This window comes from Salvelinus alpinus, chromosome 15 (assembly GCF_045679555.1).
Source record: "Salvelinus alpinus chromosome 15, SLU_Salpinus.1, whole genome shotgun sequence".
NCBI lineage: Eukaryota > Metazoa > Chordata > Actinopteri > Salmoniformes > Salmonidae > Salvelinus > Salvelinus alpinus.
In genome coordinates this window covers 35,639,991-35,667,092 of record NC_092100.1, presented here as the reverse complement: position 1 = coordinate 35,667,092, position 27,102 = coordinate 35,639,991, and the positions used below count along the sequence as shown (strand labels likewise).

Sequence of the window (27,102 nt, the reverse complement as noted above, 5' to 3'; positions counted from 1 at the left end):
TGGCACACGTTTATGTCCCTTGATACCAATTGAGCAACGAAAGTTTCCGACACCCTGTAGAATCCATTCCCTGAATAATTCAGGCTGTTCTGGATGCAAAGGGGGGTCCAATCCATACTAGGGGAGTGTTCCTAATAACCTGGCCAGGTCACAATATGAGGTTGGAATAATACTGTGAAATTGTGAAAATGACAATAATGCCCTTTTAGTGTATGACCTGGTTGGGATGGAGGTTTAATAGACCGATAAGAAAGAGAGTTCCAAACTTCTCTGCCAATAACAACTATTTTTTAGTTTTCCCCTACCCACTCAGACCACTCCCAGACAGTGCTAGCAAAATTCTTGCTTGAGAAATTTCCCTTTGCTAAGAAGCTATTTTGACAATTTTATTTTAAATCAATCACAGTGAGGTACTTAATTGTTACCCAGAAATGATTTGATATTGAGATAAAAATGGCTGCATTGGACCTTTAATGCTACATCAATGGATTCAGTATTTAATCCCCTCTCCCTCTTTCTTTCTCTATCTCTCCCTTCCCTTTCCACCCCTCCTCCCCTCTTTCTCCCTTGGGTTTCAGTGTCTCTCAGTCATGTCCCTGTTTAAGCATTTTTTTGGATGCAGAGTGGGTTATGTGGGCCATGATGTGGGTGCAGGGCTAAAAGAGCAGCCAACATTAAAAACACAGTTAGGGAGAGAACCCTGCTTTAGCTCAACATCACTGCTGTGACAAACACACAGTCCTGAGCCAAAGAGAGCCCTGAACGTGTGTTCCTGTGTGCGTGTGGCTCATAGATATTTAGGTCTTATTCATCCTCCACATATTGCCTGTACGCTAGCACAGCCCAGTGGCCACCCAGTGTCTCTACAGCAGAATTCCATAATGACTCCACACATACAGTAGTTGTTGGCCTATAAATAGCCTTTCAGTCTAACTAGCTTAGAAATAATACCTTAATTAAGGATGCATCTGAGGAGGGTTTGACCAGCTTCTGCAGCTCATCCGCCATTGAGGTAAAACATGAAATATGTAACTTCCATACTGGGAGTAGGCTAATGATGAGATACACTTCAGGCAGCTGATTCACGACCAACTGTAGACTAGCTTACTCAGACAACAACCAGCCCCAAGATACAACCAAAAGGCTCTATTATTCCTGATGTTGTTTGACCTCTGACGTCCCAACTCAGCCTGCCCAGTAGGTTACACACTCGCGTCCCCCGCGACCAGCTCGTACATAAAACATCCTCCATTCAGGGTGCAAATATGTCGGTTTTCTCCTTTACTATACTGAACAAAAGTATAAACGCAACATGTAAAGTGTCGATCCCATTTTTCATGAGCTGAAATAAAAGATTCCAGAAATAATCCACACGCACAAAAAGCTTATTTGTCTAACATTCCGTGCACAAATGTGTTTAAACCCCTTTTAGTGAGCATTACACCTTTGCCAAGATAATCCATCCACCAGACAGGTGTGTCATATCAAGAAGCTGATTAAACAGCATGATCATTACACAGTTGCACCTTGTGCTGGGGAAAATAAAAGACCAATGTAAAATGTGCAGTTTTGTCACACAACACAATGCCACAAGTTTTTTTTTTTACCTCCTTTTTCTTCCCAATTACAATCTTGTGTCATTGCTGCAACTATCCCAAAGGGCTCGGGAGAGGCGAAGGTTGAGTCATGCATCCTCCGAAACATGACCCGCCAAACCGCGCTTCTTTACATCCGCCCACTTAACCCGGAAGACAGCTGCACCAATGTGCTGGAGGAAACACCGTTCAACTGATGACTGAAGTCAGCCTGCAGGAGCCCGGGCCGCCAGAAGGACTCGCTAGAGCGCGATGAGCCAAGTAAAGCCCCCCTGGCCAAATCCTCCCTTAACCCGACACAATTGTGCATGGCGCTATGGGACTCCCGGTCACAACTGGTTGTGACACAGCCTGGGATCGAACCCGGGTCTGTAGTGACACCTCAGGCACTGCGATGCAGTACTTTAGACCACTTCGCCACTCAATGTCTCAAGTTTTGAGGGAGTGTGTAATTGGCATGGTGCCTGCAGGAATTGGCATGGTGCCTGCACATCGTGTGGGCGAGCTGTTTGCAGATGTCAACGTTGTGAAGAGAGTGCCTCATGATTGTGGTGGGGTTATGGTATGGACAGGCATAAGCTACGGATAACGAACACAATTGCATTTTATCGATGGCAATTTGAATTCACAGAGATACCGTGAATAGATACTGAGGCCCATTGTCGTGCCATTCATCCGCCTCCATCACCTCATGTTTCAGCAGGATAATGCACAGACCCATGTCGCAAGGATCTGTACACAATTCCTGGAAGCTGAAATGTCCCAGTTTGTCCATGGGCTGCATACTCACCAGACATGTCACCCATTGAGCATGTTTGGTATGCTCTGGATTGACGTGTACGAAAGCGTGTTCCATTATAGCAAATGTGAGAGCTCGGGCAGCGCCATTGAGGCTATCTCCATTTTGAAGTAGTACATTTTCTTCTTTTACTACTTCTGAGTTGGAAAACAAACTGAATGGGTACATACTGCTACCTGGAGTTTCTTATTTTACTCTGAGTTGGAAAACAAACTGAATGGGTGCATAATGCCACCTGGAGTTTCTTATTTTACTCTGAGTTGGAAAACAAACTGAACTGGTGCATAATGCCACCTGGAGTTTCTTATTTTACTCTGAGTTGGAAAACAAACTGAACTGGTGCATAATGCCACCTGGAGTTTCTTATTTTACTCTGAGTTGGAAAACAAACTGAATGAATGCATACTGCCACCTGGAGTTTCTTATTTTACTCTGAGTTGGAAAACAAACTGAATGAATGCATACTGCCACCTGGAGTTTCTTATTTTACTCTGAGTTGGAAAACAAACTGAATGGGTGCATACTGCCACCTGGAGTTTCTTATTTTACTATGGGTTGGAAAACAAACTGAATGGGTGCATACTGCCACCTGGAGTTTCTTATTTTACTCTGAGTTGGAAAACAAACTGAATGGGTGCATAATGCCACCTGGAGTTTCTTATTTTACAATGGGTTGGAAAACAAACTGAATGGGTGCATACTGCCACCTGAAGTTTCTTATTTTACTCTGAGTTGGAAAACAAACTGAATGGGTGCATACTGCCACCTGGAGTTTCTTATTTTACTATGGGTTGGAAAACAAACTGAATGGGTGCATACTGCCACCTGGAGTTTCTTATTTTACTCTGAGTTGGAAAACAAACTGAATGGGTGCATAATGCCACCTGGAGTTTCTTATTTTACAATGGGTTGGAAAACAAACTGAATGGGTGCATACTGCCACCTGAAGTTTCTTATTTTACTCTGAGTTGGAAAACAAACTGAATGGGTGCATAATGCCACCTGGAGTTTCTTATTTTACTATGGGTTGGAAAACAAACTGAATGGGTGCATACTGCCACCTGGAGTTTCTTATTTTACTCTGAGTTGGAAAACAAACTGAATGGGTGCATAATGCCACCTGGAGTTTCTTATTTTACTATGGGTTGGAAAACAAACTGAATGGGTGCATACTGCCACCTGGAGTTTCTTGTTTTACTACTTCTATGTGTTGGAAAACAAACTGAAAAGATGCATAGTGCCACCTGGAGTGTGTTGTTTGAATGGGTATAAAGCCAAGGTCGGCTGTTTACAGCCAGCTGCAGTTATGGAATATTTTCTCACGATTATAATTCATTGGCTGATCCCTCCTGGTGACCTGGATGGAATTTTATGATCCTTTCTTAACAACTAGACGGGTGGGTTGTTTAGCAACATAACCGACCTGTGCAAGAAAACCGATGCGTGCACAACTATGTGGCAAAACAGATGGGGTTGGCTTAGATTGTTGACAACATGTAAACTATATTTTGTCTCCACATATTTATTGAAAATCGAAACACATTTTCACAATGAGCACTTGTTGTCTCTCACATACATTGTTACAGTTCTTTGTTAGCTAGCTAACAATATTTTTGCCATATTAGCATAGACTTCACATGAGTCAAAACACCACAAAACAAGACATGGTATCAATGACAATGAGTTGAAACGAGCCACCATAGATTCCTCACATGGCAGCTTGTATAATTTTAGTGACGTTGTCAACCAACCCGTCGATAGGAAGTCCCACCCAGTACTTCAAAATGGTGAAAGTCCTCAATGGCGAAGCCCATGCTAAAATATGCTTTTTGGGCATTAGAGTTCTCCATCTATATCTATGGGTAAACAACAGACTGCAGCAAACTGACTGAACTCCATACGCAACCTCAGGAAGTAGAATTAGCCACTAGCATTGTGTTTTATTAAGACATATTTTCTATGTTTTTATTTTGTTGCATTGGGACATCAGAGGGCGAATGTTGTCAGGAATAATAGCGCCCTCTGACAGACCTTGAGGCTGGCCAACAATTTGCTCCCAGCCTCCCACCAGGCTTCTTCTACAGTAGGCTACAAATTCAACGCAAAAGCAAACATCCACAAAAAATCCTTAATTCCATATATACAGTGGGGAGAACAAGTATTTGATACACTGCCGATTTTGCAGGTTTTCCTACTTACAAAGCATGTAGAGGTCTGTAATTTTTTATCATAGGTACACTTCAACTGTGAGAGGCGGAATCTAAAACAAAAATCCAGAAAATCACATTGTATGATTTTTAAGTAATTAATTTGCATTTTATTGCATGACATAAGTATTTGATCACCTACCAACCAGTAAGAATTCCGGCTCTCACAGACCTGTTAGTTTTACTTTAAGAAGCCCTCCTGTTCTCCACTCATTACCTGTATTAACTGCACCTGTTTGAACTCATTACCTGTATAAAAGACACCTGTCCACACACTCAATCAAACAGACTCCAACCTCTCCACAATGGCCAAGACCAGAAAGCTGTGTAAGGACATCAGGGATAAAATTGTAGACCTGCACAAGGCTGGGATGGGCTACAGGACAATAGGCAAGCAGCTTGGTGAGAAGGCAACAACTGTTGGCGCAATTATTAGAAAATGGAAGAAGTTCAAGATGACGGTCAATCACCCTCGGTCTGGGGCTCCATGCAAGATCTCACCTCGTGGGGCATCAATGATCATGAGGAAGGTGAGGGATCAGCCCAGAACTACACGACAGGACCTGGTCAATGACCTGAAGAGAGCTGGGACCACAGTCTCAAAGAAAACCATTAGTAACACATTACGCCGTCATGGATTAAAATACTGCAGCGCACGCAAGGTCCCCCTGCTCAAGCCAGCGCATGTCCAGGCCCGTCTGAAGTTTGCCAATGACCATCTGGATGATCCAGAGGAGGAATGGGAGAAGGTCATGTGGTCTGATGAGACAAAAATAGAGCTTTTTGGTCTAAACTCCACTTGCCGTGTTTGGAGGAAGAAGAAGGATGAGTACAGCCCCAAGAACACCATCCCAATCGTGAAGCATGGAGGTGGAAACATCATTCTTTGGGGATGCTTTTCTGCAAAGGGGACAGGACGACTGCACCGTATTGAGGGGAGGATGGATGGGGCCATGTATCGCGAGATCTTGGCCAACAACCTCCTTCCCTCAGTAAGAGCATTGAAGATGGGTCGTGGCTGGGTCTTCCAGCATGACAACGACCCGCAACACACAGCCAGGGCAACTAAGGAGTGGCTCCGTAAGAAGCATCTCAAGGTCCCGGAGTGGCCTAGCCAGTCTCCAGCCCTGAACCCAATAGAAAATCTTTGGAGGGAGCTGAAAGTCCGTATTGCCCAGCGACAGCCCCGAAACCTGAAGGATCTGGAGAAGGTCTGTATGGAGGAGTGGGCCAAAATCCCTGCTCCAGTGTGTGCAAACCTGGTCAAGAACTACAGGAAACGTATGATCTCTGTAATTGCAAACAAAGGTTTCTGTACTAAATATTAAGTTCTGCTTTTCTGATGTATCAAATACTTATGTCATGCAATAAAATGCTAATTAATTACTTAAAAATCATACAATGTGATTTTCTGGATTTTTGTTTTAGATTCCGTCTCTCACAGTTGAAGTGTACCTATGATAAAAATGACAGACCTCTACATGCTTTGTAAGTAGGAAAACCTGCAAAATCGGCAGTGTATCAAATACTTGTTCTCCCCACTGTATATATTTTTTTAAATGTATTCATTTATCAGACGCTATTATCGGTGTTCAGCAAAGTCTCGGTGAAACATAAGATATTACAGTTTTTAATGTACCGTTGGTGGGATAGTCTTAATCGCAGATTGTTTAGTTTGTTTTCCAATGATAGCACATTGGCCAATAATACCGAGGGTAGAGGTGGTTTACCTACTCATCTGCAAATTTATACAAGGCACACCGCAGTCCTCACCCTTTTTCTATGTCTTTTCTTCACACTGACAGGGATTTGGGCTTTTTCTTGACAAAGCAGTATATCCTTTGCATCGGACTCATTAAAGAAAAATCTTTGTCCAGTTCGAAGTGAGTAATTGCTATTTTGATGTCCAGAAGCTCTTTTCGGTCATAAGAGACGGTAGAAGCAACATTATGTACAAAATGAGTTACAAACAATGCGAAAAAACAAAATAGCACAGTTGGTTAGAAGTCCGTAAAATGGCAGCCCTCCCCTCCGGCGCCATTATTATTGTTATTTTATTTGACTTACAGTAGTGAGTGCATACATTTTCATACTTTTTTAAAGACATTAGCGCCTACCTTTTTATTTTCTTGTCCCATGTATGTCAGCGTTGGAGTTTTCAATGTGCATTACAGACCTATGTGAGATGCGCGTCAAAGACATCTTCCTTCCATCCTTTGATGGATGCTTTCTGAATCGAATTGAATAGACACCTGTTAGAAGCCTTGGTCTACTGTTATAACGCCTGGTTGTGAACGCATCAAATTCTCGCTGAAACGTTGACATTGAAATTAGGCCTAATGATTGCACTCACAACCACCTAATGCAAATTAAATGAACAAACTCATTGTATGTGGGTATGGTACCATGACGTAATATACTGTAACACTAAAATATAAACACATTAAAACAGTATTCAATGATTAACTTACAGATACATTAAGATAGGAACACGGTGTACTACAGGTATATCATAGTACTGTAATATTGACATGGAGTATTCAAATGAAAAACAATATATGAACAGTAGCCTATAGTGTACATGTACATATAATGTAATATTTTACAACCTTGTATAGCAGCATAAAAACTTCACATCACACATATACACACAGACACAGAATGCAACTTCACTACATTTACAAATACACACACGAAATACAATTAAAGCTATAAAGTAGGGGTTAGTTCTTTGAGGGACCACTCACATTCACAGGTGAAATAGTCAGATCAATGTGTGATAGAGATAGAGGCTAATATTCTCACAATAACACTGAACATACAGTAGCCAACAGCTCCATTTTGATAACAGTTTGCGGTGACAGAGTCTGTGAAAATTCATTTCCAGAGTAGATAGTTACTGGATGTCTGCCAGAGGCTGAGGGAGGTGAGGGAATATAACTCACTCTGATAGATTTCACAGAACCCACTCGCACACACACGCACATACAAACACACACACACATTCTGTTTGATACACACACAATCAGTATGACTGATTATGTGTGTGTGTGTGTGTATCAAACAGAATACATCACTGCAGGAAGAGAGAGGGGGAGAATAGATGACAAGGAGAGTTAAAATGGATAGAAAGGAGAGGGTTAGAGGAAACTGGAAAGGCTTGTAGCTGCATACCCTTTTACCTTTACAATACATACACAGAAATAAAACATATTTACACATACATGTACTGTATATACCTTCAATGGCTTCATGTTGATCTTTCCATGTTCCTAAAAAGGCCAACGTCCCCATCCTCTCACAGGTCTATAAGACCCATATCACATTCAGCCTGTCAGATTTACACTCAGAAAACTATTTACACTGAGACACTTATAGGTATAGTACAGTAAAATGCCCTCAGATGTACAGAGCTGGGTTGTTCCACGAAAAGAGAGCCTTTTGCTTCCCTTTGACAATAAAGTAGAAATTGTGCACCAATATTGCATTTTAAAAGTCTGTTACATTAAATGAAGTGCCCTTTAATATAGACCACATGGAGAATTCAATATGTCAATATATTCAATATATCAGATTTTTATATGAATAAAGACTTGATAAAGTCAGCATTTTTACATGTTTTTTCGTGAACCCACCGTGACTTCTAGGATGATTTTAACCCACTTAACCACAACATTTCTCCATGTTTTCACCATCATTGTAAAGTCCTAGTTATTTTGTTGCTTTGTAAAGTCATTTCTGAAGATGATTATTTATTTAATGTAATTTGTGATTCATTTACCTCTGTCCCTCATTTTAAGGTCAAACCTGTTTATGTGAACTGAACTCTAATTTTAATATGGTGAAACTATTCCTACGTAAATATTTTAATCAAAAGAAACATCGAACATCTAATAGTCAAATCATAATGTAAAAGCAGGTTAGCTGGTTATACTCTTTTTGGCAATTTTCTGGTGTTTTGTGGTGGAAAACTGAGCAGGTCGAGCATAACACGTCAACCCTGTTACCCATAGATAGACAGGCTCGAAATTTTTAAACAATATAAAACATTTTGTGAAGCTGGCATTCAATTGACACTCCCTGTTGCACACAACAAGCTTCCATCCCCATTTCACAAGGGTTTTATGGCTGATTTAAGATGAAATCATAAACCATTTTTTTATTTAACCTCTTGAGATGGGGAAATTTTTTATTTTTTAAGTTGAACATGTGCTCTTTGTGGCAGAATGTTAAAATTTGGTCAAATTAAATGTTTTACACTTCTCAAAAGGCACCGAATTGGTGGAACGACCCAGCTATATTTTAGTTCCCTTGACAGTGCCCTACAGAAGCACACTACAGAAGTGGAGAGCTACTGCCTTTTGGTTTTCAGTACATTCAAGTAACGTCCGGAATCAAGTGTATTCCCACTTTTACCATCTTATCTACAGCGTCTTTCTGACTCCAAACCTTACCAGCTTCAGGACATGGTCGTTGGCCAACCACATATCCACACCTCTGTTGTCCTTAGTAGCATGTTTGTAACAATACATATTTACATTATCTAAAGATCAATCCAGCAGTTTTATCAACACAATTATGTTCCACTCCACAGACATATAGAAGCCCATGATGAGTCTTTTAGCAGTCCAGCATCAAGTCTGGAGTTGCGTCTGATATTTACAATACGGCTGGATTTTCCCCCCTTTCAAATGCACGAGGACTCAGCTGTTCCTTACTGGACTTACACAACAATGTGTCTATATCAAGGTGGTTCTAGTTGGTCAGATCAGGGTACGGGTCAGGATAGTGTCTGAAGATCTTATGGATCCACCGGTTGTAGGATGTCTCAAGGTTGGGTCTAGTCTCTAGTTGATGATGGGATAAAGGTTAGTCTCTAGTTGATCTGAGGTTCAGGGTAGTGTCTGAACACCTTGTGGATCCACTGTGTGTAGAAGGGGATGTTGATGAAGATGCCAGGGCGGTTGGCACGGGCACAGCCTCTGCCATGGACACTGACCCCCACTATGACCCTGCTCTCTCCTTCCTGGCACACCAAGGGGCCGCCATAGTCCCTCTGACGGTGAGAGACATAAAACATACATTAGTAAGGACATATAGTACTCTCCTGGTGAGGGTAAACTCTTTTCAAGTGTTTAAGTGCAGAACATTTCATTAGCAGTTCACCAGCCTCCTTACCTCACAGACCCCCTCGTCCCTCCTCCCCCCAGCGCAGATCTTGGTGTCTGTGATGTGGAGGTTCCCTCTGTGTTGTTCTCTACACCTCTCATTACTGACCATGGGTAGATGGACCACCTTCAGTACACCCTCATGACCCGTCCCTGAGAGAGAGAAGGGGGAGATTTTGATCAGTAGAGCTAATGAATAACCAGTTCCTTATCTAGATGATAAAATCCTGATGGGTATTATGGTATGTGTGTGTACCTTTGGTTTCACCCCATCCATACATGCTACACATCGTACCCTCAGCAATAGAGCACCCAGCCACCGGCAGCTGAATGGTGTGAACACTGTCTGCAGGGAGGGCAGGCCTTATAGAGACAAAGACATAATCATATCAACAAAAAGTTATTTCAGGAGTAGAACACTATGTAAAACGACCAGCTGTGTTTGTATATTTCTGTTTATGCACTCACTTGGCCAGCCGTATGAGGGCCAGGTTGGAGCCCTCAGGACCACAGACCACATGGGAGATGGAGACTTCCTGTTTGAAGGTGCCGTTAGGAGCCGAGCCACGGAGGTCTGACACACCCAACCAAACACGGTACTCACTCAGGTCTGGAACACTGGGTGGAGACAGGTGGAGACAGATGTAAGTATAGTAAAGAAATAGGTACAGAGGAAGAAAGGAGAAAGGAAAAGAGCTAAAAATAAATATTGAGAGGGAGAGAGAGGTCCAGATACCATGAGGAGAAACACTGTCTGTCAGTGAGAACCCATTCCTCCCGTATAAGAGAACCTCCACACCAGTGACTGGACCTGGTGAAGGAACACAACACACATGATATCACACACTGGCGATGAACCTTCGCTAACTCCAACACTGGGACAGATGGTCTATACATCTGCCACAAGAGCAGTTTACACCTATAGAATACAGAGATGCAAAGCCAATTGTGTGTCTATGTGTGTTTGTGTGTGTGTACCCTTTCTGTATGCTGACCATCCAGCTTCCATCTGTAATGGCAATTGGAGCTCCTCCTACTATCCTGGTCCTCTTATGGATGAAACACAACACCTTGGACACCTCCACTGACAAGTTGAGAAAGAGGAAGCTATGTTGAAAAAACATGGTTTACCCGAAGAGGTACAAGATGAATGCCAGAAGGCGTGAGTTGAAGGACTGACCTCTCTGTGGAATGGTGTTCTCTGATGGTTCACCTGTATGACAGAGGATGAAACACAAGATGGAGGTCTCAGTGACGATGCCACTACAGCAGGTGTGTGTGTGTGTGTGTGTGTGTGTGTGTGTGTGTGTGTGTGTGTGTGTGTGTGTGTGTGTGTGTGTGTGTGTGTGTGTGTGTGTGTGTGTGTGTGTGTGTGTGTGTGTGTGTGTGTGTGTGTGTGTGTGTGTGTGTGTGTGTGTGTGTGTGTGTGTGTGTGTGTGTGTGTGTGTGTGTGTGTGTGTGTGTGTGTGTGACTCACATAGTTTGATGCTGCAGTAGTCCCAGGGTATAGCAGTGCTGTTAGTGTAACACCAGGGGCCGTATGTGTCTCTGTCTGGGTTCCTACAGAAACTCCCCTCCTGTCTGACAGTCAGCACCGCCGCATCTCTGTCACCACTAAACACACGCAAAAAAGAAGCGTAGAGTTTATATAACAGTGTAAGAGATACAGTCAGCCTAGCATATTGAGCCTACCACAGGTGTGTACGGTTTCTCTCTCTCTTTTTCTCTCTCTCTCTCCCTCACATACACCCACACATCTCCACTGACAGAAAAATGATCGTAATGTTTGGAACGTGACCAACAGAATTCTTTCCCAGACATTCCTGGATGATAAGAAGAGGGGAATTCAGAGGAGGACCCATCACTGACGCACAGCGAGTGTGTGTGTGAGTTTGAGTGTGAGAGAGGGATGATCCCTCTGAGTCTCTTTAACATAAACAATAAACCGCTGATCCCTGACTAGGGTTGAATACCAGGAAACGGGTTATCGAGATTTCCTGCCCAAACCCACTTCCTTTTCACGGGATAAATAACTGCGAGAAACCGGTATATTATAATAAATTATTTCTATGAACAGCATGATGTGAAATGGAACTGTTAATTATATGCAATGTCTAAATCTGTCTTCTCTATGGACTTCTATCTGCATGCTCAATCCCCGAGTGGCACAGAGCTAGAGGCATCACTACAGACCCAAGTTCGATCCAAGGCTGTACCACAACCGGCCGTGATCGGGAGTCCCATAGGGTGGTGCACAATTGGCCCAGGTTTGCCTGGGGAGGCTTTACAAGTAGGCCGTCAGTGTAAATGAAAATGTGTTCTCATTAACTGACTTGCCTAGTTAAATAAAGGTTAGTAAATGTAAAAATCAACGTGCAGGGTGGGGACGGACAGCTCATCTCAGTAGGAGCGCAGTTTACAATGCATGTATCATCTCATCATGGTAACTTTTCTTCTGTGACAGGTAGGCCTACATTTTCTGCAGCATCAGCCACGTCACTCTTGATACAAGTTAGTATTCGACATCCATCCATGGGGGATAGGTTTCAGTTGTAGACGGGGATAGGTTTCAGTTGTAGATGGGGATAGGTTTCAGTTGTAGACGGGGATAGGTTTCGGTTGTAGACGGGGATAGGTTTCAGTTGTAGACGGGGATAGGTTTCAGTTGTAGACGGGGATAGGTTTCAGTTGTAGACGGGGATAGGTTTCAGTTATAGACGGGGATAGGTTTCAGTTGTAGACGGGGATAGGTTTCAGTTGTAGACGGGGATAGGTTTCAGTTGTAGACGGGGATAGGTTTCGGTTGTGGAAAGGGATGGTGGATCTACCTCTGATTCCAAAAGTTGGAAGTTCGAATCCAGCGAAAGAAAGCCTATCCCAAACCTTAACCCCAGTCAGAGTTAATACCTAACCTTAAGATTTCAGAGTTAATGAATAAACTTAACCCAAACCTTAAAAATGTTGAGTTAATGCCTAAACTTAACCTTAAACAGTTTGAAATTTGACGTTTGCAACAACCTCGAAATTTGACATTTGAGAAACATGGATGAACGTCTAATTCTGAAGTGAGACTTTGAGAGCTAGTTTGCAGCATAGATTATGCTACTGTAATAAGGACCGAATGCGCATCTAATTTACACATCTCCATCTGGCTTTTGGGGGTCACCTTAAATTTTTAATTGTAAATATGTTTTTTGTTCTTGTTAAAACAGCCTATCACTCGAATATCATTGCTTTAAATCAGTGCATAAGCAAGCACACTATTGCAATCTTTCTCGCAATCAATTCCTTTAAATTGCCTCCAAAACAGACAATACTGTTCAATATTCATTTAAATATGTATATATCTTTTTTATGTACCAGTCAAAAGTTGGACACACCTACTCATTCCAGGGTTTTTCTTTATTTTTGCTATTTTCTACATTGTTGAATAATAATGAAGATATCAAAACTATGAAACAACACATATGGAATCATGTAGTAACCAAAAAAGTGTTAAACAAATAAAAATATATTAGTCAGCCTTTGCCTTGATGACAGCTTTGCACACTCTTGGCATTCTCTCAACCAGCTTCATGAGGTAGTCACCTGGAATGCATTTAAATTACAGGTGTGCCTTGTTAAAAGATAATTTGAGGAATTTATTTCCGTCTTTATGCGTTTCAGCCAATCAGTTGAGTTTTTGGCCTAGGCTAGCCTAGCCTAGCCAGTCTCCAGATCTCAACCCCATAGAAAATCTTTGGAGGGAGTTGAAAGTCCGTGTTGCCCAGCAACAGCCCCAAAACATCACTGCTCTATAGGAGATCTGCATGGAGGAATGGGCCAAAATACCAGCAACAGTGTGTGAAAACCTTGTGAAGAAAAAACGTTTGACCTCTGTCATTGCCAAAAAAGGGTATATAACAAAGTATTGAGAAACTTTTGTTATTGACCAAATACTTATTTTCCACCATAATTTGCAAATAAATTCATTAAAAATCCTACAATGTGATTTTCTGGATTTTTTTTTTCTCATTTTGTCTGTCATAGTTGAAGTGTACCTATGATGAAAATTACAGGCCTCTCTCATCTTTTTAAGTGGGAGAACTTGCACAATTGGTGGCTGACTAAATACTTTTTTGACCCACTGTATATATATATATACAGTTGAAGTCGGAAGTTTACATACACCTTAGCCAAATACATCTCAGTTTTTCACAATTCCTGACATTTAATCCTAGTAAAAATTCCCTGTTTTAGGTCTGTTAGGATCAGCACTTTATTTTAAGAATGTGAAATGTCAGAATAATAGTAGAGAGAATGATTTATTTCACCTTTTATTTCCTTCATCACATTCCCAGTGGGTCAGAAGTTTACATACACTCAATTAGTATTTGCTAGCATTGCCTTTAAATTGTTTAACTTGGGTCAAACATTTGGGAAAGCCTTCCACAAGCTTCCCACAATAAGTTGGGTGAATTTTGGCCCATTCCTCCTGACAGAGCTGGTATAACTGAGTCAGGTTTGTAGGCCTCCTTGCTCGCACACTGCTTTTTCAGTTCTGCCCACAAATGTTCTATAGGATGAGGTCAGGGCTTTGTGATGGCCACTCCAATACGTTGACTTTGTTGTCCTTAAGCCATTTTGCCAAAACTTTGATAGTATCCTTGGGTTCATTGTCCATTTGGAAGACCAAGCTTTAACTTCCTGACTGATGTCTTGAGATGTTGCTTCAGTATATCCACATAATTTTCCTCCCTCATGATGCCAACTATTTTGTGAAGTGCACCAGTCCCTCCTACAGCAATGCACCACCACAACATCGACTTGCAAGCCTCCCCCTTTCTCCTCAAACATAACAATGGCCATTATTGTCACGTTCTGACCTTAGTTTCTTTTTTATGTCTCTATTTTGGTTTGGTCAGGGCGTAAGTTGGCGTGGGCATTCTATGTTTTGTTCTAGGTTTTGTATTTCTGTGTTTGGCCTGGTATGGTTCCCAATCAGAGGCAGCTGTCAATCGTTGTCTCTGATTGAGAACCATACTTAGGTAGCCTGTTTTCCCACTTTGAGTTGTGGGTTATTATTTTCTGTTTAGTGTTTGTCGTCACCTTTCAGAACTGCTCGTTTGTCGTTTTGTTAGAGTGTTCATATTTATTAAAGAAACGTATTTATGAATACTTACCACGCTGCACCTTGGTCCTCTTCTCCTTCTCCCGACGAAAATTCGTTACAATTATGGCCAAACAGTTCTATTTTTGTTTCATCAGACCAGAGGACATTACTCCAAGACGTATGATCTTTGTCCCCATGTGCAGTTGCAAACCGTAGTCTGGCTTTTTTTTGGCTGTTTTGTAGCAGTGGCTTCTTCCTTGCTATGCCGATATAGGACTCGTTTTACTGTGGATATAGATACTTTGTACCTGTTTCCTCCAGCATCTTTACAAGGTCCTTTGCTGTTGTTCTGGGATTGATTTTCACTTTTTGCACTAAAGTACGTTGATCTCTAGGAGACAGAACGCGTCTCCTTCCTGACCGGAATGACAGCTGCGTGGTCCCATGATGTTTATACTTGCGTGCTATTGTTTATACAGATGAACGTGGTACCTTCAGGCATTTGGAAATTGCTCCCAAGGATGAACCAGACTTGTGAAGGTCTACATTTTTTTCTGAGGTCTTGGCTGATTTCTTTTGATTTTCCCATGATGTCAAGCAAAAAGGCACTGAGTTTGAAGGTATGCCTTGAAATAAATCCACAAGTACACCTCCAATTGACTCAAATTATGTCAATTAGCCTATCAGGAGCTTATAAAGCCATGACATTTTCTGGAATTTTCCAAGCTGTTTAAAGGCACAGTCAATTTAGTGTATGTAAACTACTGACCCACTGGAATTGTGATACAGTGAATTATAAGTGAAATAATCTGTCTGTAAACAATTGTTGGAAAACTTACTCGTGTCATGCACAAAGTAGATGTCCTAACCACCTTGTCAAAACTGTAGTTTGTTAACAAGACATTTGTGGAGTGATTGAAAAACGAGTTTTAATGACTCCAACCTAAGTGTATGTAAACTTCCAACTTAAACTGTATATAGATCCACACACACTACATGACCAAAAGTATGTAGACACCTGCTTTTCAAACATCTCATTCCAAAATCATGGGCATTAATATTGAGTTGGTCCCCCCTTTGCTGCTATAACAGCCTCCATTCTTCTGAGAAGGATTTCCAATAGATGTTGGACCATTGTTGCGGGGACTTGCTTCAATTCAGCCAGAAGAGCATTAGGGAGGTCGGGCACTGATGTTTGGTGATTAAGCTGGCTTGCAGTTGGTGTTCCAATTCATCCCAAATGTGTTCTATGGGTTTGAGGTCAGGGCTCTGTGCAGGCCAGTCAAGTTCTTTCACACCGATCTCCACAAACCATTTCTGTATGGACCTCTCTTTTTGCACGGGGGCATTGTCATGCTGGAATAGGAAAGGGCCTTCCCCAAACTGTTGCCACAAAGTTGGAAGCACAGAATCGTATAGAATGTCATTGTATGCTATAACGCTAATATTTCCCTTCACTGGAACTAAGGGGCTTTGCCCTAACCATGAAAAACAGCCCCAGACCAATATTCCTTCTCCACCAAACTTTACAGTTGGCACAATGCATTGGGGCGGGTAGAGTTCTCCTGGCATCAGCCAAACCAAAATTAATCCATAGGGCTGCCAGATGGTGAAGCGTGATTCATCATTCCAGAGAATGCATTTCCACTGCTCCAGAGTCCAAAGACAATGAGCTTACACCACTCCATCCGACTCTTGGCATTGCACATGGTGATTATACTTCCAGACATTACTTCCAGAGGCAGTTTGAAACTCGGTAGTGAGTGTTGCAACTGAGGAGAGACGATTTTTACGCGCTACATGCCTCCGTACTCAGCGGTCCCATTCTGTAAGCTTGTGTGGCCTACCATTTTGCGGATGAGCCGTTGTTGCTCCTAGATGTTTCCTCTTCACAATAACAGCACTTACAGTTTACCAGGGCAGCTCTAGTAGGGCAGAAATATCACAAACCGACATGTTGAACACATATCCTGCACCAGCATCGCATGTTCTCTCCGAGCTTCATTGAAAGAGGTTCGTAATTCCAGTCCTATAATACAGTATAATAGAATACAATCCACACTCAAAATTATTAGCCTACTGGAGCTTAACACATTTATAAACCAAAGAGAGCATAGCTACATTTATGGCCTTTTATGTTTTTCTGGCGGTAGCATAAACAGTATATTATACAGTGCATTCGGAAAGTATTCAGACCCCTTGACCTTTTCCACATTTTGTTATGTTACAGCCTTATTCTAAAATGCTTTAAATCAAATCCAATCCTCATCAATCTACAGACAATACCCCATAATGACAAAACAAAAACAGGTTTTTAGAAATATTTGCAAATGTAAAAAAAGAAAAATGTACATAAGTATTCAGACACTTTGCTATGAGACTTAAAATTGAGCTCAGGTGCATCCTGTTTCCATTGATCATCCTTGAGATGTTTTTACAACTTGATTGGTGTTCACCTGTGGTAAATTAAAATGACTGGACATGTTTTGGAAAGGCACACACTTGTCTATATAAGATCCCACAGTAGACAGTGCATGTCAGAGCAAAAACCAAGCCATGAGGTCGAAGAAATTGTCACTCTGACAGAGCTCTAGAGTTCCTCTTTGGAGATGGGATCTCTGCAGCACAATCTCCGCAGCACTCCACCAATCAGGCGTTTATGTTAGAATGGCCAGACGGAATCCACTCCTCAGTAAAATGCACATGACAGCCCGCTTGGAGTTTGCCAAGTTGGTACCTTAAGGACTTTCAGACCATGAAAAAAGAGATTATCTGGTCTGATGAAACCAAGATTTAACTCTTTGGCCTGAATGCCAAGCGTCATGTCTGGAGGAAACCTGTCACCATCCCTGCGGTGAAGCTTGCTGGTAGCAGCATCACGCTGTGGGGATGTTTTTCAGCTGCAGAGAATAGGAAACTTGTCAGGATCGAGGGAAAGATGAACGGTGCAAAGTACAGAGAGATCCTTGATGAAAACCTGCTTCAGAGCGCTCAGGACCGCAGACTGGGGCGAGGGTTCACCTTCCAACAGGACATCGACCCTAAGCACACAGTCAAGACAACGCAGGAGTGGCTTCGGGACAAGTCTCTAAATGCCTTTGAGTGGCCCAGCCAGAGCCTGGACATAATACAAAACAGAAATCTCATCAATAAAATTTCTCAAACATACAAGTATTAGGCACCATTTTAAAGATAAAATTCTCGTTAATCCAGCCACAGTGTCTGATTTCAAAAATGCTTTACGATTATGTTAGGTCACCACCAAGTCACAGAAAAACCCAGCCATTTTTCCCGCCAAAGAGAGGAGTCACAAAAAGCACAAATAGAGATAAAATGAATCACTAACCTTTGATGATCTTCATCAGATGACACTCATAGGACTTCATGTTACACAATACATGTACAGTATGTTAGTTCGGTAAAGTTCATATTTATATCCAAAAATCTTATTTTACATTGGCGTGTTAGATTCAGTAGTTCCAAAACATGCAGTGATATTGCAGAGAGCTATATGAATTCACAGAAATACTCATAATAAATGTTGATGAAAATACAGCTATTATACATGAAACTTTAGATACACTTCTCCTTAATGCAACCGCTGTGTCAGATTTCCAAAAAACTTTACAGAAAAAGCATAATCTGAGAACGGCGCTCAGAGCCCAAACCAGCCAGAGAAATATCCGCCATGTTGGGTAGTCAACATTATTCATAAATAGCATTAGAAATATTCACTTACCTTTGATGATCTTCATCAGAATGCACTCCCAGGAATCGCAGTTCCACAATAAATGCTTGTTTTGTTCGATACTGTCCATCATTTATGTCCATTTATGTCAAATAGCTTCTTTTGTTAGGGCTTTTGGTAAACAATCCAAAAGCGCGATCTGGTCCATTCGGACGAAACGTTCAAAAAGCTATATTACAGGTCGAAGATACTTGTCAAACTAAGTATAGTATCAATCTTTAGGATGTTTTTACCATAAAAGTTCAATAATGTTCCAACCGTAGAATTCCATTGTCTGTAGAAATGCACTGGAACGAGAGCAACCTCTCAAGTGAAAGCGCGTGACTGAGAACGAGGCTGTAGGCAGACCCCTTACTCAAGCATCTCCCATCCAGCCCCCCTTCACATGAGAAGCCTGAAACCACGTTCTAAAGACGGTTGACATCTAGTGGAAGCCTTAAGAAGTGAAAAATAACCCATATCCCACTGTGTATTCGATAGGGGTGAGTTCAAAAACTATAAACCTCAGATTTCCCACTTCCTGTTTGGATTTTTTCTCAGGTTTTTGCCTGCCATATGAGTTCTGTTATACTCACAGACATCATTCAAACAGTTTTAGAAACTTCAGAGTGTTTTATATCCAATACTACTAATAATATGCATATATTAGCATCTGGGACTGAGTAGGAGGCATTTCAAAATGCTGCCCCCTATCCCAAACAAGTTCCTGATCGAACATCTCTGGAAAGACCTGAAAATAGCTGTGTAGCAACGCTCCACATCCAACCTAACAGAGCTTGAGAGGATCTCGAGACTGTAATTGCTGCCATAGGTGCTTCAACAAAGTACTGAGTTAAGTGGCTGAATACTGATGTAAATATGTAAATTCCATTATTTTTTTTTATACATTTGCAAAAATGTCTTAAAACCTGTTTTTGCTTTGTCACTATGGGCTATTGTGTGTAGATTGATGAGGAGAAAAAACTATTTCATCCATTTTAGAATAACGCTGTAACTTAACAAATTGTGGAAAAGGTCAAGGTGTCTGAATACTTTCCGAATGCACTGTATATGCTGTCTTGGATAACTGCACAATCTTTTACACTTTTTTAGGCATGGACTCATAAAATGTCTTTAATGTATGGCTCATCAGGCTCAGGTAGCATCATGCTTGAATTTTATCGCAGATTCATGCTATAATCAAATCGAGACATATTAATATGCTTTATATGTTTTAGAATGACACTTCTGGTTTTGACTGGAAATACCAGGTCGCCGGGGGAAAAGTGATTCATTCTCGGGATGAAACATTTGTAAATTACCGGGAAAATATTCAACTCTATCCCTGACCTCTGACGTCTAACCCCTGGGTGGGAGCCAAGCAGAGGAGCTATTTGGCTTTGAAGTGAGAAGTGTTCCCGAAAACACTTCAGGTTCAGAGGTGAGGCTTGAATCATGTTCCCCAGATGCTTTTACACACACACACACACACACACACACACACACACACACACACACACACACACACACACACACACACACACACACACACACACACACACACACACACACACACACACACACACACACACACACACACACACACACACAGCATATGTTTTCCCTAACCCCTACCCCTAATTCTAACCCTAACTGTAACCCTAACCCTAAGCCTAACACCTACTGTAAGCTTAAAATAGCCTTTGTCTTTTTGGGGACGTGGGGAATGTCCCAACGAGGGGGTCAACTACAGGTTAAAGATGCACTCTCAAACTTTTGTATGATTTCAGACAGTAGTTTTCAAAGTGGTGCTCACATTTTTTGTTTACTATGTCATCAAATTGTGTACTACGTCATCCATTTTGTATGATATGTCAGGTCATGCAAAAAAACAAACACTTCATCCGTTTACATGCGAAATTCATGTGGCTTTTCCGTATAGGTAGGGCACTCCCTCTGGCATCCACCCACACACAAACACAAAGAAGTGTAGCGTGTGGTTTTGTTACCTGTTGCTGTGGTCACTCCAGAGGGAACAGGGAAGACCTGACCTGGTCCTGGAAACCTCGCCTCTGTAGTTCTCTCCACTACCCGTGTAGCAGTCTGGAACACATACATGAGACCAAGCTAATGAAATATGAAAACATATTTATGTTAATGTAATAGAGTACTACAAACCAGCCCCAGGGAAATATATTAGGAAAACTATCCTGATCTCTGTTGTCCTGACTGGTAGACCACAACATGACTGTTCTGGACCTGTTAGTTGTTTAGCACCCCCTAGTGGCAGTTTAAGTGCAGCAGTGTAGACGTGACCTGTTTGTGTCATGTGACAGGAAGCAGTTTCAGATGTGAAGCAATGTGTAAGTGTGACAGAGTAGTTACAATCCTTCAACATCATTCTTTATAAGCTTCATATGACACAATGTCTGTAAGTACATGTGTTTATTAACACAAAATAAATGTGTATCACATATAATGTTCATGTTTCTGTAAAAGATGAATAATTGAGTTAGCTGTTAGCTACTTTGCATTAGCTTCACTGCTATTTCTCTCTAGGGACACCTAGCTGAGCAATATCAAACATACAGTTGCATTCTAGTAACTTTATTTTATATGTGTCTAGATTGAGTACTCTTATTCCTTATTTCATACATTTAGTACAGTTATTGTGGATGACATTCTGTGCTCTATACTGCTGTAACTGAAAACATGTATGTTGTATAGCACACTGTACAACTAATATAAGGACAGGACATGAGACGGGAGTAGAAATTAACGTGGGCATTGTTTAATGCGTTTCACAGGAAGAACATTCCAAGCATTTCAACGTAGGGGGGGGTTACAGGTGCCCTAAAGGGACAAAATTAGAATATCAATACACAACAATGTACTTTTGTGTTTGTTGCAGTATCACACTGTGATTCAAGTAAACTTCCAAACCGGCACCCTGCTTCTCACTGAGTTATTTGAATGAATGCTTAGCTAACTGGATAGCTGGCTAAGGGCTACTATACATTTAGCGAGTCCAGTATAGTGAAAAGACAGGCACGGCTACCAGTAAGAGAGGAACCTCCACGTTTAGCAGTAAGGATTAAAGATTTAACGGGCTGTCATCTCGGCGCAGAGCAAGCCATCACGACATCGACAGCTTAAGTCTTCACCTACATGCCATGCTTACCTCACATCATGGAGGAAAGTAGTAAGGAAAATTCTACGCAGAAAGATGAAAACATTAAAGAGAAACATGGAGCATTCGATTCACAGTCTATAAGTTCGCGCTCTTACAAATCATCAGTGAGTTCGAGGTCGTCAGCCAGTTCAAGGGCTAGTATAGTCATTGCCAAAGCGAAAAAAGTGAAGTTGGCTTTGTCTTTGGAAAGGCCAAGCTGGCTCCCCAGCCAGAACTCACTATCCCTAGACTGGAACTATGCGCAGCCGTGGTGGCAGTCCAGATCGCAGAGTTGATAGTTGAGGAGATGGATCTGAAGTTTGACAGCATCATATACTATTCGGACAGCAAAGTGGTGCTTGGGTACATCCACAACCAAACAAGGCAGTTCTACGTCTACGTGAGCAACAGAGTTCAGCGTATCTGGCAATCCATGTCCCCAGACCAATGGATGTACGTGCCCACAGATCTCAACCCAGCTGACCATGAGTTTAGATCCGTAACAGTAGCCCTCCTCAGCAACACGACATGGCTGTCTGGACCAGTTTTTCTTCAGAATCCTGCCCTGCACTCCTCCAAATCTCTAGAGTTGTTTGGCCTTATCAACTCTGCTTCCGACTCTGAGATACGGCCACAGGTGACTTCTAATGTCACTCAAGTCTCCAAGAACCTGCTGAGCTCCAAATGCTGTGAGCGTTTCTCCAAATGGAACAGAAGAAGGAAGCTATGAACCATTGGATAGAGAGGAGAAAGAAGCTAATGTCCAATGGGACATTATACTTCTCCTCTCTATCCAATGGTTCATAGCTTCCTTCTTCTCTCTATCCGATGGGACAGAGCCTCACCTCACTGTCCAATGTGTCAGAGCTAGTTTGTTTATGTGTAGTGGTCTGTCATTAGTCCTACAGATGTACAGATGTGAGTCCTACAGATGTGGGATCTTAACTTGACCTATATTGTTACAGCAAAATAATTCACAGTGGTGGAAAAAGTAGCCAATTGTCATACCTGAGTAAAAGTAAAGATAACTTAATAGAAAATGACTCAAGTGAAAGTTACCCAGTAAAATACTACTTCAGTAAAAGTCTACTCATCTACTCATTCCAGGGTTTTTCTTTATTTTTACTATTTTCTACATTATAGAATAATAGTGAAGACATCAAAACTATGAAATAACACATATGGAATCATGTAGTAACCAAAAAAGTGTTAAACAAATCAAAATAGATTCTTCAAATTAGCCACCTGTTGTCTTGATGACAGCTTTGCACACTCTACAGCACTCATTGAGCTATGATTGTCTGAGACCTGAAGACTTGTATCATCTCCTGGAGCTATGTTACAATAGGCTCTCACCTTGAGGTTCAGTGTTCTGTTTGCCACAGCGGGGGATGTTAGTGCAGAACGCTGTGCGAACGTTAGGGTCTGAAGTGAAGCACCATGGGAGGTCACGTCCATCTGGGTTCCTGCAGTTGTTCTCCCTCAGGTCTCTGAAACACACACACACACAATAAAGATAGATTCACACAAAGACAAACATATTGTGTGTAGGGCTGTCGATACAAGTGTGGTTCACTCACTTGCAGCGGTAGTTCTGTGGAACGTATGAGTGGTTGTGGGGGTACTGCGAGTCCCAGCGTTGACAGATCACCCCACTGGGTGTTACTGCTACTGACCCTCTGTAGCCCTCACCTTGACCCCGGAAACACCTAGTAGTCACATCCACCTCTACCACACTGTCTGTGGCTGAGAGAGGGAGAGAGAGAAAGTGACAGAGATTAAACATAGCCATATCTATACCCTATCTATACCTATACCCTCTGTTATACTGAAATAGTTTCTCCTTGAGGCCAACGTGCCACTTAGACACTGTAACAAGGACAAGGCTGACTTGGACTGCTCTATACAATACATTGTACCCATTTAGCTGATGAATTAAGTTGCAATAAGAAGGAAATAATTCTGACTCAATTTTCCCAGAAATATACTGTAGCCTATTAGCTGTCCAGAATCTAAACTGACAGTTTTCTGTGGATCTGTCTGAAAATAGACTGCTACTAGTAAGGATAATGAAGACAGGTACAGGGAATATAACAGACCAAAACAATATAACTCTTTGTTTCTATGTCTTTTTTTCTGCCTTGGTTTCAATAACACAACGTTTAAGGGTTAGACCATAAAACTAGACTGGGTTGACTTCCAAGGCCTGTATCAGATTCTACAATGAGACAAAGAAAGAGTCCAACTGAAAAGACGGCATCTTGTAAAGACCCAGTTCCAGAGCTCCTGATTACTCGAACAGAGCAGAGAAGAGCCAGACAGAGAAAAACAAAACACACTTGCAGCGTTTAAGTGCTGTTTTCTGTCAACCTTCTATAGACTCTCTTCACTTCAGCCCTCAACAAGCAGAAATATGATGACTATAGAGATGCATTTCTCTCTCTTCCTCTCTTGCATAAACAGGTACACACACACCCCTCATCTTGTAACTGGAGCATAATGTGTGTGACACTGTGTGTCTGACATGAGGTTTATATAGCAGAGTACCTGAGCTTTCTAAAGTGTGTGTGCATACACGTTTGTGTTTGTGTACACATGTACTGTATGTGTGTGTCTTTGTGTGAGTGTGTGCATGCATGTGTGTGTGCTTGTGCGTGCGTGTGTGTTTCTGTGTGTGAAAAGCACTAGAATTACAGGACAGTCGCAAGGGCCTGTTTAGAACAATAAACAGTGAATGAAGCAGGACACCAGAGTAAAATGAGAGGGTGTGTGTTCCTTCAAACAGCATTCCTCATCCTTAGCCAATCAGAGAGAGAGGAGGGGGCGGAATGACAGGTAAAGGAAGCTGTAAATTTGGAGTAGTTACTCACACCACACACAGACATGCACACACAGACACTCACAGCAGGCTGTGATGTTGCAGTACTCCCAGAGTGTGTGTGGGTTTGTGGTGAAACACCACGGTCGTTGACGTCCATCTGGGTTCCTACAGTAGTTATCAACCAGGCCTTTATCAGGATACCTGCAACACAACACACAGAGGGAAGAGTAGGATTTCAACAAGTCATTGGGACAGATGGAGATACACATGAGCAATGAGGTTAACTGGTTAACTGACTTGTTCACGGGCAGAAAGACAGATTTTTACCTTATCAGCTCCGGGATTCGATCCAGCAACCTTTCAGTTACTGGCCCAATGCTCTAACTACTAGGCTACCTGCCGCCCCGTGGGTGATTGAAAGATGAACTGAGGTCCACACTCCAGTCCAGTTGGTGGCGGTAATGCAGTTTAAGTTGGTTGCCAATCAACATAAAAAGTCCACAGAAGAAGAAGAAAAAGACTGAAGGAGGAAAGATTACTAGAAACTAACTAGGTTTCCCTTAAATTTGTGGATTAATTGTCTGAGTAGAGAACACACAATTTTGTATGACTCAAAATGGGCCCAATTTCTACAAAGACCCAGAGAAAAAGGACCTTGTGCATGTCAGTTAAAATGTGACTAATTTCAGGAAACTAGGCATATGTCACTGGTCACTACTTCACAGCAGAGCCATTTGAACGTAAACTTTTTTTTAAATCAAAATGTGTTTTTTGGCAGAAATGACTTCTGGAACAGGTAAACTTTCCTGTGCCTTAATAACAAACCCGTATGTCATCTGTAAATATGAGTAAAATTGTTACATTACGAGCCTAGTTGTTTTAACCACAGAAAAAGACAGCAATGATTGGCTGAGATAATGAGTGGGCTGGACATGATGAAAGATGAGTTTGGATTGGTCTGCCATATACTGTAGCACGCTTCTGTCTATTTGAGCTGGTCAGTATGCGTGGATAATCCTGTCTAACGCAGCGTTTAGAACTGCATAAGTGTTGCTCTCCACTTTCTGGAGGACCGAGTTTTGAGATCAGTGGAATTAGAGTATGATAGCTAAGGAGATGGAGAAAACACCTGTCTATGGATTACATCTTCAAACTAAGGGCAACATTGGCATCTGTGACAGGGATGATGTATACGGGTAAGATAGTCTATCAAGCTACATTTTTAGATATTACACATTTCTAATTTTGGCAGAAAATTGTATTTATTTCAAGTTAAAGTATACTGTTAGCTAGCTAGCTAACGTTAGCTGGCTGGCTCGCCAGCTAACATTACGTGCATGATCTTATTATTCGTATCTCAAAGCCAATTGCTTTGGTAGTTATAGCCTAATGTTAGCTAGCTAACATTGAACCTGGTTGGTTAGCTACCTGCAAATTCATGCAAGGTGGTAATGTCATGAGTTGGGATTATGGTTCATTGTTTAGCTAGCTAGCTACATGTCTTAACAAAAGACTCCACTGTGCAAATATCCATTTCAATAGAATGTCACTGCAACAACTGTTGATAGACGTAGCTGGTAAAGTCGCTCTGGCTATCTTCTCCAATTTCAGTGCACTCTCGTCTGATTGTGCCAGAGTGCAGAATAACTGACAAATCTATGAACGATCAACACCCATTGAATATGGCCGGTGTCAGTAAACGTTGGGAAAAAAGTGTTAATTGTTGCCAGGAGCACAGCTGCAGTCACCAACTCTCTGGATAACATAAAAATAGCCTAACCAGCTCTGCTAGGGCAAGTAAAATGGTCAATGAGCTCTCATTAGTGTCTGGAAAAAGCCAACGTTAGCTAGTTAGCTTGGGTGCTTGACTGCTGTTTTTAGGACAGAACGCTTGGATCAACCCTTAAAGAGATGGGTGGGGCTAAAGCTTAAGAGGGTGTAAACAATGCTGAATGGGTGTAGACAACTATGAGGTCTCCAGTGCATACCAAAACATTCATAGGCCATTTTCTCAAAAGTGAGGTTACAAGGATGTGACCATAAAAAAAAGGCCTAAAATTACATACCCAAATCCAACTGCCTGTTGCTCAGGACCTGAAGCAAGGATATGCATAATCTTGATACCATTTGAAAGGAAACACATTGACGTTTGTGGAAATGTGAAATTAATGTAGGATAATATAACACATTAGATCTGGTAAAAGACAATACAAACAAAATAACATGCGTTTTCTATTTTTTTTCTCCATCATCTTTGAAATGCAAGAGAAAGGACATAATATAATATTGCAGTTTAGGCACAATTTAGATTTAGGTCACTAGATGGCAGCAGTGTGTGTGCAAAGTTTCAGATTGATCCAGTGGATCATTGCAATACTGCACAGTATTTTGTATCAAGTCTGCCCAAATGTGCCGAATTGGTCAATTGATACATTTTCAAGTACATAACTACAGAGAACATACAAAAATGATATGGTAATACAACATGTAAGTTTACACACTCCCAGGAATGTCTTACATT

The 27,102-nt window shown here is 41.6% G+C and overlaps 1 protein-coding gene across 2 annotated transcripts in view; it reads right to left on the bottom strand.

Annotated features, from left to right (window-relative positions):
- Positions 1-6,601: 6,601 nt before the first annotated feature.
- The window catches only part of LOC139539973 (hepatocyte growth factor-like), a 30,581-nt gene continuing 10,080 nt past the window's right edge, over positions 6,602-27,102 (bottom strand). The window contains exons 7-18 of one of the 2 annotated variants that reach the window (XM_071343431.1): positions 24,664-24,782; positions 23,341-23,506; positions 23,117-23,250; positions 20,598-20,691; positions 11,247-11,374; positions 10,950-10,982; positions 10,748-10,853; positions 10,506-10,580; positions 10,238-10,387; positions 10,026-10,132; positions 9,780-9,922; positions 6,602-9,657 (exon numbers count right to left, since the gene is read on the bottom strand). In XM_071343431.1, coding sequence (XP_071199532.1) covers positions 9,478-9,657; positions 9,780-9,922; positions 10,026-10,132; positions 10,238-10,387; positions 10,506-10,580; positions 10,748-10,853; positions 10,950-10,982; positions 11,247-11,374; positions 20,598-20,691; positions 23,117-23,250; positions 23,341-23,506; positions 24,664-24,782 — 1,435 coding nt within the window. In that variant the 3' untranslated portion in view covers positions 6,602-9,477. Of the gene's footprint in view, positions 9,658-9,779; positions 9,923-10,025; positions 10,133-10,237; positions 10,388-10,505; positions 10,581-10,747; positions 10,854-10,949; positions 10,983-11,246; positions 11,384-20,597; positions 20,692-23,116; positions 23,251-23,340; positions 23,507-24,663; positions 24,783-27,102 lie in introns of both variants that reach the window. The other variant, XM_071343430.1, reaches the window with a different exon arrangement.